We start from the raw sequence: 13,091 nt of genomic DNA, 5'->3' as shown, positions 1-13,091 counted from the left end.
TGCGGCAAAGGGAAGAGTAAGAGATTGGAGAATAGACTTGAGGAATTGTGTGTTAATTCCCCAGTCCTTGTGCCTTTATTTATAGTAATCAGGATGAGAGAAACTTGCATCCAAGTAATACAAAGTATATTAGGAAAAATCTTCTAGATCCCAAGGGATTCCTATTCTATCTCTACTTAGGATTTACACAATCACATATTGATAAGAACATATGTCAAAACAGAAATGAGTTTTTTTTTTAACAAATTTACGTAGAACTAACATGTCCAAATCTCTTACGGAACTCATCCAATAGGACTTATCATTCCAGATTAAGCAAATGCTTAGTTTGGATTGAGTTCAGGTCAACGACAATTAAAGATCAATTCAAAAAGGATTCTAAAGGTGTTCCTGATCCTTAAATCCACTAACCATGCCCTTAATGTAAGACATATTATGAAATTATAAGGACAACAAGACATTAGGATCATGAGTGTGATAACCAAACCGACATGAAAAGGAAATAAACTTATCTATAGAAGAAGAAGACATGATGCTAGGGTTTCAAGGAGGAACTTCTACAGTTTAGCAGCCGAGAGTACTTGTGCACAGAAATAGGGTTTTGCACTAGAAGTCTAGAATAGAATGATTGTTGTGAGTGCAGGGACCTCCCTAATATACTGATACGATCCTTGTAATTCGGCCTATTTAGTTCATTACAAGGATATTCCAAATCAATTAGGATATCATAGTAGTCATATATGGTAACGAATTCTTTGTCAACTAATTAAGGTTTTCAAGATTAATTGCACTAAATAAGGACTCATCAACCTGATCAAATAAGGCTCCATAATTTTCTCAACTATTAACTCGGATTGACCAAGTTACTTGTATGTCAAGAAACAGTGAGCACGGTTCTTTGACACTCACAACTTACACTAACGTGATTCAATATATCAAGATCCTCTAAGGGTGTAATAGCAACCTGGATTCTAATTAAGGAGACCCATCTAGAGCATTCACATTGCACAAAGTTCTTGCGCTGGGAGTATAAATATTCATTACTCCGATTTATGGAGTACAAATTCGGAACCATGATTCAGAACCATGTTCGTTCTGACATATGAAATAGCTCTATGAAAAACATGTTTTCTCTGGATTAATGGTTAATCTGGAAGAAATTTCAAATTTACTATAAGTGGAAAAATCACACATGGCGTAGGCAAATTCACTTGTCTTGCTATTCACTCAGCTTTCAAGTTATGAGCTCGGAACCTCGGACTAGGAGTTATACATTTGATTCGATTCTCCAACAAGATAGATCTTCGAGAGATTTTTTAAGGACATTATGATGCTAGGTCATTTCTGGAGAGATTCACGTATGGTCTATTTATAATCATCCTTCCTCATGTGGGAATGCCTTCTCAGAATCATAATGAGGTGCAATTGTGAGACCATGATTTTCGAAGCCCATGCCACGTGGCATGTAGGGTGGCCTGAATGACCGGAATACCCTTTACACGTGATTGGAGCCACACCTAGGGCCTAGCGCCCAGCACCTTTGCACACAGTCTTATCAATTTCTGAATTTATAATTTAAATGTTACAATATATAGGTTGACAATATATAAATAAACATAGCTATAAAATTATATTCTTAAATTACGAAGAAATTGTTGGAAAATAATAGATTTAGGATTTGGGCTCAGCCCGTTAGAATTAGGTTTTGTTAGAAATTAGGTTTAGTTTATTATAAATAGAGTGCTTTGTTATTCATTAGAGAACAAGTTAGTCACGATGTAGCCTCTTAGGGTTTTGTAGCCGTACCGTCATTCTCGTTTGTTTAATAATATTCTTATTATTTTGTAGTCTTGGTTGTTCCGTACTCTGGTATTCAACTTGGTATCAAAACAGGTTTCATCTTTCAGGATTTAATCTGCTTTGGGTTGGTATCCGTTTGCTTGTGTCCGTTTGTCGTTCATGTTTAGATTGTCTAGTTGTGTTTGACAGTTTGCAGGAAAAAAAAAGTGTGTTTAATTTTTTCAGTTGTGTTGACGGCCTTCTGCCCCTTCCCCATCATTGGTATTCGTCTCTGGTCATCTGCACGTTTTGACGAAGCTCCGACCTGAGAACCACTCGGATCAAGTTCGTTTCCACCTGAACTCCTGCAAATCAGATTTGATAAACCCGCCATTTATGCTCCGCACCGTACTTGCCATCTCCACTGCATCGAAACCTGATCAGTTCCGTCCATAACCTGCACCTCCTCACCAAACCCGCATCCTCGACGCCGCTTTGATTTGCACTTCACCGTCACACCACTTCGCTGCCCCATACCCTGTACTAACGATTTCGTACCTGCACCACTGCACCTGCAGCTTGACGCGTTTCCGCAACCCGTCATCCCTCGTTGTCGTGTGCATAAGCCCTGAAACCCCTGCACCTGTACCCTTTGAATCTGCATCTTCGTACCCGTATTTGTTTGCATCAAAACTTTGTTTTTGCTTTGCCATCCCAGGAAAGAAGAAGAAAAGTAGAAAACAGAGAAGTAGAAAGAAAAAAAATGGGTTTGGAGCCCACGATATGTTGGGCTGTTATGATTTGTTTGAAGGCTCTTTGTTGGGCTTGTTGATTGAAGCTACTGTTGAGCCTTTTGTTTGGCTTGTCTGTCTGTTTGCATTGTGGAGCCTGCCTGCCTGTCTGTCTGTTGTGGAGCATGTCTGACTATCTATCCACGTTGCGGAGCCTGCCTGATTGTTTATCCGCATTTCGAATCCTGCCTGTATGTCTGTCCGCGTTACGGAGCCTAGTTGTCTGTCTATCCGTATTGCGGAGCCTGCCTGTTTGTCCAACTAACGAAACCTGCATCCACATCTACTTGTTGGCAAACTCATGTTGTTTACTGCTATGAGTTTGACGGGGGGGTGTTGGAAAATAATAGATTTAGGATTTGGGCTCAGCCCATTAGAATTAGGGTTTGTTAGAGATTAGGGTTAATTTATTATAAATAGAGTGCTTTATTATTCATTAGAGAACAAGTTAGTTACGATGTAGCCTTTTAGAGTTTTGTAGCTGTTCGGATATTCTTGTTTGTTTAATAATATTCCTATTATTTTGTAGTCTTGTTTATTTCGCACTCTAATATTCAGCTGAAATTTCAATTTAATTGTTCTATTTTAACAATGATTTTGTTTTGAGTTGACGACGTTACATGTACACTAAAAAGTATTGAGTTGGTGGCGTGATATTTACACTAAAATAATACTCTATTTTAAATTAGCGGTGCTTCATTTACATTAAAACACTACTCTCTTTTGAGTTGGCCGCGCTATATACATATTAAAAAAATTATTTGATTTAGCATCGTAATATTCACATTGAAACATCACTCACTTTTAAATTGGTGGCGTTGGCAGAGTTAAGTTTACACAAAAAATTATTTGAGTTGGCGGGCCGTTACAATTATACCGATAAGAATTTAGGCAGGAATGGAAAAATTGGCCCATATCTTATCTTATAGTGTCATATTTTATTAAGTTTTGTTTCCTTAATTTAAAGGTTTTTGGCTAAAAATAATTGAATGTGGGTTCCAAATTAATCAGATGCGTTTTCGTCACTTACCATTTAAATTATTAACAACGACAATTCCCTTATATTAGGTAGATGTAAAATTAATTTTCTTACTAAACAGCATAGTTTTAAATCTTCACATACAGATTTTGGTTCTAAAATGCATGAACAATATAAATGACCAATATCTTCCTAACGATTTCTTTGCTTTTTCCAATTATGTTAATATCTAAATAATGGCATTGAGTCATATCCATGCTATTATAAATATATAAATACCGCTAGGCTGCGTATGTCTTAGAGCACGTAGCGTTTAAGCCTAGAGAAACAGTAAATAGAGAGCTTAATTATCAACTAGAAAACAACATCAAACCATGGGTAAGAAGGTGAAACTTCAATGGGTGGAAAATGATAGAGCTAGGAAAGAATGCTTTAGAAAGAGGAAGGCAAATTTGTTAAGGAAAATGGATGAAATAACCACCTTATGCCAAGTGAATGCCTTTGCCATCGTATACGGGCAAGAAAACAATGATCCAACGTTGTGGCCTTCTCACCCGGAGGTGGAAGAACTGATTAAAAGGTTCTTCAGCATACCGAATGTGGAGCGGTACAAGAAGTCGTTGAACCAAGAGACGTATCTTCTGGAGAGGGCGGTCAGATTCCGAGAAAGAATAAAAAAGATCAACAAACAGATTCGGGAAATGAAAGTGAACAAACTCGTGCATCAAGTTCACGAAGGTAAATCACTGAATGAATTTGAAAGAAGTGACATGACTGATTTGGTTTCCTTTTGTGAGGAAAAAATGTACGGGATCAAGAAATTGGTTGCGCATTTGGAGAAAGAGGACCCGAATCGCGAACAAGGCACCTCCAACTATGAGAAAGGGAAGGAGATTGAGAACGCTGCTGGTAATATTGCTGCCAATGGGATTGAGAACTCTGGAGATGCCCTAGGGCTGGGGCTGATGTCTCACAGTGGAGCTGGAAAAGAGGTAGGGCAACCTGATGTGAGCCATGAGATGGTGAAGCAAAGTGAGAATATAACTGGAAAAAAAGGTAAGCGCATTAGACTGATGGGTGTTGCTATCGAAGGCAGCGTTGCAGATGATGATGATGCAGAGGATCCGCCACAGCATGGTAACTAGAAAACTTGCTTCTTTCTTTGAACTGCAATGTCCTTGGTAGGATGAATAAAACAGAATTCAGAATACTAAGAAAGAAAAAAAAAAAAAGAGAAAACATGTAGTATTGTATTTCTCTAGGGTTGCTGCATTGATGGATGTATTTCCTAGGACACGATTATTTTTCTTGTCATGTTTGAACGATGTATCCATTTCTAATATAATGAAAAAATGAGGTCTTTGTTTTTAATTGTATGTCATTTTCTTATTTGTTTAAGTTTGTATCATTTCCAACAAAAAGAAAAAAAATTGTATCATAAGGGAGAAACATATACATATATAATATAATTTTAAAAGAAGCTTTTCTTAAAAAGTTTGGCAAAAAAGCATGGATGAGAGCAAGAACAATCGGATATATAATTTTGTACCATGATATATGATAAAACTCGGGATAAAACTTGGGAAATCTAGCGTTATCCTCACAATAATGATATCACAAGGAAATGACATCACAACCATTTTCCTATTCTTACACAATTATTTGTTTACTCAATCTGAAGTCAAGTTTTTGTAACAAAATAGAGTGAAATGTCTAAATGTGACTTGGCCAAATAGTCATTATATATCATATCATAGCCAATTCTGAAAAGTAGACAAGGATAAACTCTGAAATTTACAAAATACCGGCTAATTAGTGACTACAAAAAAGGATCAGCGAAACTCCATTAGCGAGCCTCTCAATAGTTGTGCTTGTTACATCATATGCTTCCAGTACAAAAAACACCTACATTAGGAACTGACTTTAGAGAGACTGATGGCAACAGTACCCTTTACTTTGACATTTTCTACATGATGAGCCTTTCAGCGGGCATACATTTTGCTTTCCGGCCGATTCTGACTTCGAAATAGTTCGCCACCACCCGCATTCAACTTGTCACCTCTTTACGAATATAACTCACCCGAAGTCCTCACTGTTTGGCCAAGTTCCTCGGCGGAGCCGAGCTCTACTTTCCCGGATTTTCGCTATCGGCCATCATCTTTCTCCTTGCGTCTCAGAGCCAGCCACCACCACCTATAACGCAAGCTTCAGTTTGGACGTTGAAACTTCGGCAAGTCCGCGACAAAGTGTAACTTTTCCAGCAATCTGAGGATTTCACGACCATTTTCGCTGTCCTCAAGGTATGAGAAATGCTCTACTAGGTTTGAAGTAACAATCATTGGCAGGTGGACATCCAAAGAAGAATGTTGCAAGTATTATTAAATATATGTGGTTGTCCCACTTGAAGCCGATATGTCATAACATCTGCGTTTAGTTCCTTATTGATGTAAAAAGTGAATCTATGATTTTGGATCCAAGTAGATTCTAAAGTGATCTATAAATAGACATTACAGTTGACATTCTAATAGACAAACAAATTTTGTAATGGGCGAGTTCGATACTGTTGATGCACAAAATTGAAGGTCTTGGAACAACGTTAATCCGACCGTGAATCTGCAAGTAATGTAAATAACACAAGATGTATCGTGGTTCACCCCAAGGTTTGGGCTACGTCCACACTGATTGTATTGTATTTCTCTGAGAAGTGAGGGAGAGAGAGAGCTCTGAGAGTGAGAGCGTCGAGATGGTGAGGAGCCTTAGGAATTGGCCTCCCCTAATTGTGAGGGTGAGGGGTCCTCAGCTAGCATGATGCTCGTGGTTAGGAGTGATGCTCGCGGCGAGGCGATTGCTCAACTGGCGGCGTTGCTCTCTAATGAAGGTGAAGGAGTCATTTTTATAAAATAAGGGCTCGCTCCTCAGTACATGAATAATGGGTGCTCTCTAATGAAAGTGAGGGAGTCCCTTTTATAGAATAAAGGCTCGTTCCTCAATACATAAATAATGGGCTAAGTCCCCTAAGTATTTATCATGAGGTCCAATTGAGGCCCAATATATGGTACATATTGTAGTCCCCCAAGTCTTCGGTCAATAGAGTCTGTTAGCTGGAGACTTCAAATTGAATCCATGTATGGGTCGAAGTGGTGGTTTGTTCGGATGCGGTATTTGTATACCCTGCACTGAAGCTTTGTAGGTGAAGCTTTGCAAGTGAAGGTTTGAAGCTGGAGCTCTGTAAATGAAGCTTTTGAAGCTAGAGCTTTTGTAAATGAAGCTTTTGAAGCTGGAGCTCTGTAAATGAAGCTTTTGAAGAAGCTGGAGCTCTGTAAATGAAGCTTTTGAAGCTAGAGCTCTGTAAATGAAAATGAAGCTTTTGAAGAAGCTGAAGCTCTGTAAATGAAGCTTTTGAAGAAGCTGGAGCTCTGTAAATGAAGCTTTTGAAGCTAGAGCTCTGTAAATGAAGCTTTTGAAGCTGATTGACATGAGTGATGCTCATGAATGTTTATGTTGATTGACATGAGTGATGCTCATGGATGTTGTCATGAGTGATGCTCATGAATGTTAACATGAGTGATGTTCATGAATGCTGACATGAATGTTTATGTATGATTGTCATGAGTGATGCTCATGAATGTTTATGTATGAATGACATGAGTAATGCTCATATATAATTTAGAGTACTGAGCGTACTTTTGATCACCTGGTTGGTGGCATGAAGGAGAGTACGGGTTATACATTTTATCACCTGGTTGGTGGCATGAATGGCTAGTTGCCAAATGATTTTAGAGTACGGGTTGTGCATTTCATCACCTGGTTGGTGGTAATAGCGGCAGGTTGCCAAATAATTTTTGGAGTACTGGTCGTACTTTTGGTCACCTGGTTGGTGATAATAGCGGCGGGTTGCCGAATAATTTTGGAAGTACTGGGCGTACTTTTGATCGCATGGTTGGAGCTATTTTGGGCTTATGGGCCTTCGCCCTCTACACAACATTCCAGCCCATTTATTTTGGGCTTTGCTGTTTTTTTTTTTTTTTTTTTTTACCCTCTGATGGAGTTTATACAGATATCTCCGAAAGATACGAAAAATAAATTACATCATTCAAAAATAAGGAAAGTAAACCACATCCTTCTGGTGGGATGTTTATTCCTTGCTTTTGCTTTTGTTTCCCGCCGCTCACTTAATTGCTTTTGCCTTTCCTTTGCACTTTTGTTGCTTTTGTTTTTGCTTCCCATGTGCTCTCCTCACTCATTCTCTGATTTTTATGTCAACAAAACTTTCCCTCTTTTCAAGGCTCGCTGCCAACTAGACTAGATTTTGCCTCCACATGGTGGGTAAGAAAGTGCATGACCCATGTGCTCTTTTCTCTGATTTTTCTATCAGCAGGATCCCCCTTCACCACCTTGGGTCCCGTCTTCAACTGCTCCAAACTCCAAGATTGACACAGTGTGGGGTCTTAGATAAAAAAGCTTATTCCCTTCTCCATCATACTGAGCCGCACTAGTACATGCCAGAATAAAAAGCAGAGCCAATTTCTAGGAATATTCTCTTTTCACTGCTCTTAGCTGTTCCACTTGCTTTGGCAATAATTCCTTAGCGCTTTCCGAGATCATCTTCGTCTCTCTCACCGTCCCTTCTTAAACCTTCTGGGTTTCCGACATTCACCGAGCACCACTGACCGGAAAGGTATCTAATAGCCCGGGAATCACCGGTCTAAACCCATAGCATCAGCTCCATTGTTAGCCTCCTCAATGTCGGAATCCACATCTTTGTCCATCACATCCAAATCTTTACCTCCAATATTCAAATCCACGGGTTTGCCTTTTGGCAATTCGACATCTTTAGCCTCCAACAACCTAGATCCGCCAGCTGGAGCGCCATCTCTAGCAGAATTGGTGGGAATAGAGGTGGCGGGAGCTAGGGCTTAGGAATTGGACGGGTTATAATCGCTGGAATCGCCGAATTAAGTGGACTAAGAAGCCATGAAATCGTCGTCGAAGAAGGCGTTCGTGGCATCGAATTGGGAGCCTGAAAACACCTTTGAAACCATTGGAGAGAGAAACCGATTCAAAGTCGTGAAGCGGGCGCGGCCAAGCTCCACCGTGGGTGAGGTTGTGAAAATGGGAAACAGCGATTTTGGAGTTTCGAACCCAGAAGGTTAGACAGGCTTTGAAGAACAGGACGGTCATCTGCACCGTCGCGCCATCCCTAGGCTCAGCACTGCTCTCATGGATGTTTTCAATGAAAATCCTGTTCCGGGTTCGGGTTGATTGACCGGATTTTCTCGTAGGTCGCCCGGAAGTCGTATAGGGTTTGGGATATGGATCCTGGGTCCTCATGGATATGGAGAAAAACCCAGAAATGTCAGCTCACCAAACTGGAGCTTCATCGGGGTTTTAGGGCGTTTCGTGGTGGGATTAATTGGAGAGATACGAAAACGAAGAAATGGAGGAAAACCCTAAAGGAAGAAGATGAAAACCTGGAAATTGGTTCATTTCTTTCTGGCGGCTTCTTTTGTCTGATTGAGTCTGAGAGAGGCGGTGAAGATGGTGGGGGATGAGAGCCAAGATTGAGAGCGCGGAGGAGAGAGAGAAGAGAGAGATGGAATGTTTCAGATCTGGATTTTTTATGTTTCTGGGTTTTTCTAGGAAGTGATTGGAAAAACTATGGTAACTTTGAAATGAGATTTGGGTGTTTTCTGTTTATGGGTTTTTGTGATTTTGCAGATTCACGGCGGAGGTGAAAAATTGAGAGAGAAACGACATAACTTTTCGTGTTGATTCCCACAGACGGCACCAAATGTTGATGCACAAAACCGGAGGTCTTGGAACAACGTAAATCCGACCGTAAATCTGCAAGTAATGTAAATAACACAAGATGTATAGTAGTTCACGAAACTAGGCATCAACAGATACCAATTTATAACTCAAAGGCATCAACAAATACCAATTTATACGTCATCTCTTAAAGCAAATAGATTATTGTATACACAGAATCTCTCGTTTCTATCTACTCATAATCTTTAGTTTTTATTAGACCTGGCATTCGTGTCGTGTTTTCCGTGTTCGTATCGTTTTCGTGTCATACCCGATATCTTAACGGGTCGTGTCGTGTAACACCCGTTAAAATAAACGGGTAAAATGACCCGACCCGAAATCGACCCGATAATATTAACAGGTAATATGACCCGACCCGTTACCCGTTAAGGAAAATATATTTTAAACCAATAAATAATCAAATGAAAAACATAATACTAAATAAATATATACATTCCATATTATCACATCCAAAACATAAAAACGCAATTTTGTTTTATGTATATTTTCGCTTACCTAAAGTCTTTAATAGTTTTTTAATTAATGTAGAAGTGTAAAAAAATATAGAAAACAAATATATAAACACTCGTAATGACAAGCTTTATAACTTTCATGAAGAGCTTAACTTCGAAATTCACCACTATAATCATATAAATCATAGATCAAAATTTAACCGTTGATTGTTGTTTACATTTATGTTTCATTGTTCTCATCAAATTTCGTTTTTTTAGATTTTCTTTTTTGAAAACATGATCTGTTAGAGGGTGCAGGTAGATGAACGGTTTGGATCGTTGATATTATATTTAGAGTTTTACGGTTAGTGAAAATATTGCTTGATGTTTATAAAGTTTCTACAAATTATATGACATTGACTCATATTTCAGTTAACCGTAAATATCGAAACGTGATATCATCTTCTTACATCCGCCAGATGATCATGTTTTCAAAAAATAAAATTTTAAAAATGAAATGCAGTAAGAAGAATAAAGCGTAAATGACAATCGACGGTTAAATAAATTTAAGGTTTAACTACTACAAAATTATCTATTGCTGGCGGTCCAAAAACATTTTTCAACGATCCAACTGTCAAACTTATTTGTACACATTCCAAGATTGCATACGTAAAAAATCGTAAAAAAACAAACATTCAGAGATTACGTAACGGAACAAAAGTTTTCGACAGTTATAAACGAAAAATCACAATTTAACGGTTATTTTAGCTTCGATTTTGATGATTTTTTACAGATACACTCCTGAACCCTATAAGAATGTAATGAATAAATTTGATCTTTAATTTTAAAGTATTTACACTTGTGGATACCACAAAAACTTATTTTATACCTAGTAGAAGTATAATATTAACTCTAAGTGTTTGTTTAATCTACCGTTTTGACGCAATATGCATTCTACGAAACTTTTTTCAACGATCCAACCGTCAAACTTATTTGTACACATTCCGAGATCGGATATGTAAATAATAGTAAAAAACAAACATTCAGAGATTACGTAATGGAACAAAAGTTTTCGACGGTTATAAACGAAAAATCACAATTTAACGGTTATTTTATCTCCGATTTTGATGATTTTTTTATAGATACACTCCTCGACCTATAAGAATGTAATGAATAAATTTGATCTTTAATTTAAAGTATTTACACTAGTGGATACCACAAAAACTTATTTTATACTTAATAGAAGTATAATATTAACTCTAAGTGTTTGTTTAATCTACTGTTTTGACGCCATATGCATTCTACAAAACTTTTTTCAACGATCTAACCGTCAAACTTATTTTTACACATTCCGAGATCGTATACGTAAAAAATCATAAAAACAAACATTCAGAGATTACGTAACAGAACAAAAGTTTTCGACGGTTATAAACGAAAAATTACAATTTAACGGTTATTTGAGCTCCGATTTTGATGATTTTTTACAAATACACTCCTCGACCCTATAAGAATGTAATGAATAAATTTGATCTTTAATTTAAAGTATTTACATTAGTGGATACCACAAAAACTTATTTTATACTTAATAGAAGTATAATACTAACTCTAAGTGTTTGTTTAATCTACCGTTTTGACGCAATATGCATTCTACGAAACTTTTTTCAACGATCCAACCGTCAAACTTATTTTTACACATTCCGAGATCGCATACGTAAAAAATCGTAAAAAAACAAACATTCAGAGATTACGTAATGGAACAAAAGTTTTCGACGGTTATAAACGAAAAATCACAATTTAACGGTTATTTTATATCCGATTTTGATGATTTTTTACAGATAGACTCCTCGACCCTATAAGAATGTAATGAATAAATCTGATCTTTAATTTAAAGTATTTACACTAGTGGATACCACAAAAACTTATTTTATACTTAATAGAAGTATAATATTAACTCTAAGTGTTTGTTTAATCTACTGTTTTGATGCAATATGCATTCTACAAAACTTTTTTCAATGACCCAACCATCAAACTTATTTGTACACATTCCGAGATCGCATACGTAAAAAATCATAAAAAACAAACATTCAGAGATTACGTAACGGAACAAAAGTTTTCGACGGTTATAAATGAAAAATCATAATTTAACGGTTATTTGAGTTCCGATTTTGATGATTTTTTTACAGATACACTCCTCGACCATATAAGAATGTAATGAATAAATTTGATCTTTAATTTAAAGTATTTACACTAGTGGATACCACAAAAACTTATTTTATACTTAATAAAAGTATAATATTAACTCCAAGTGTTTGTTTAATCTATCGTTTTGACGCAATATGCATTCTACAAAACTTTTTTCAACGATCCAACCGTCAAACTTATTTGTACACATTCCAAGATCGCATACGTAAAAAATCGTAAAAAACAAACATTCAGATATTACGTAATGGAACAAAAGTTTTCGACGATTATAAACGAAAAATCACAATTTAACGGTTATTTTAGCTCCGATTTTGATGATTTTTTACAGATACACTCCTCAGCCCTATAAGAATGTAATGAATAAATTTGATCTTTAATTTAAAGTATTTACACTAGTGGATACCACAAAAACTTATTTTATACTTAATAGAAGTATAATATTAACTCTAAGTGTTTGTTTAATCTACCGTTTTGACGCAATATGCATTCTACGAAACATTTTTCAACAATCCAACCGTCAAACTTATTTGTACACATTCCGATATTGCACACTTAAAAAATCGTAAAAAAAAAACATTCAGAGATTACGTAACGGAACAAAAGTTTTCGACGGTTATAAACGAAAAATTACAATTTAACGGTTATTTTAGCTTTGATTTTGATGATTTTGTACATATACACTCCTCGACCCTATAAGAATGTAATGAATAAATTTGATCTTTAATTTAAAGCATTTACATTTTTTTTATATATGAGTGATTGTATATATATATTTTTACATTTCTACAATAATAATTATTAATTTTATTAATTTTTCCCTCAAATAAAAAACATTATTCATGAGGGTTTGAAGGATTTTAAAAATCTAAACGATAATATAAGTGTAACAATTATCTATTCGTAGAGAAATAATGATAAATCACGAGTGTTTATATATTCTTTCACATTTTTCATATTTGTATGTATGTCTTCTTAGTTCTTGCATATACAAATACTATACTAGTATATTTTAATTTTGGACAAGAATATGTTATGTAAAATTTATCCTAGTAATGATAATAAGGAACTTTCATAATAAAA

At 36.5% G+C, this 13,091-nt stretch overlaps 1 protein-coding gene across 1 annotated transcript; it reads left to right on the top strand.

Annotated features, from left to right (window-relative positions):
- The first annotated feature begins 3,923 nt into the window (after positions 1–3,923).
- On the top strand, positions 3,924–4,694 carry LOC126600433 (agamous-like MADS-box protein AGL36). Its single transcript, XM_050267006.1, has one exon. The coding sequence runs from the start codon at positions 3,924–3,926 to the stop codon at positions 4,692–4,694; it is 771 nt and encodes a 256-aa protein (XP_050122963.1).
- Positions 4,695–13,091: the final 8,397 nt, after the last annotated feature.

The sequence above is a fragment of the Malus sylvestris genome, chromosome 14, assembly GCF_916048215.2.
Source record: "Malus sylvestris chromosome 14, drMalSylv7.2, whole genome shotgun sequence".
NCBI lineage: Eukaryota > Viridiplantae > Streptophyta > Magnoliopsida > Rosales > Rosaceae > Malus > Malus sylvestris.
Note: the sequence above shows the minus strand (reverse complement) of the source record. Positions and strands in the feature narration are given on the sequence as shown.

What these genes read in the sequence shown, in the direction of transcription:
- LOC126600433 (XM_050267006.1), top strand. Translation starts at nt 3,924, where the DNA reads ATGGGTAAGAAGGTGAAACTTCAATGGGTGGAAAATGATAGAGCTAGG.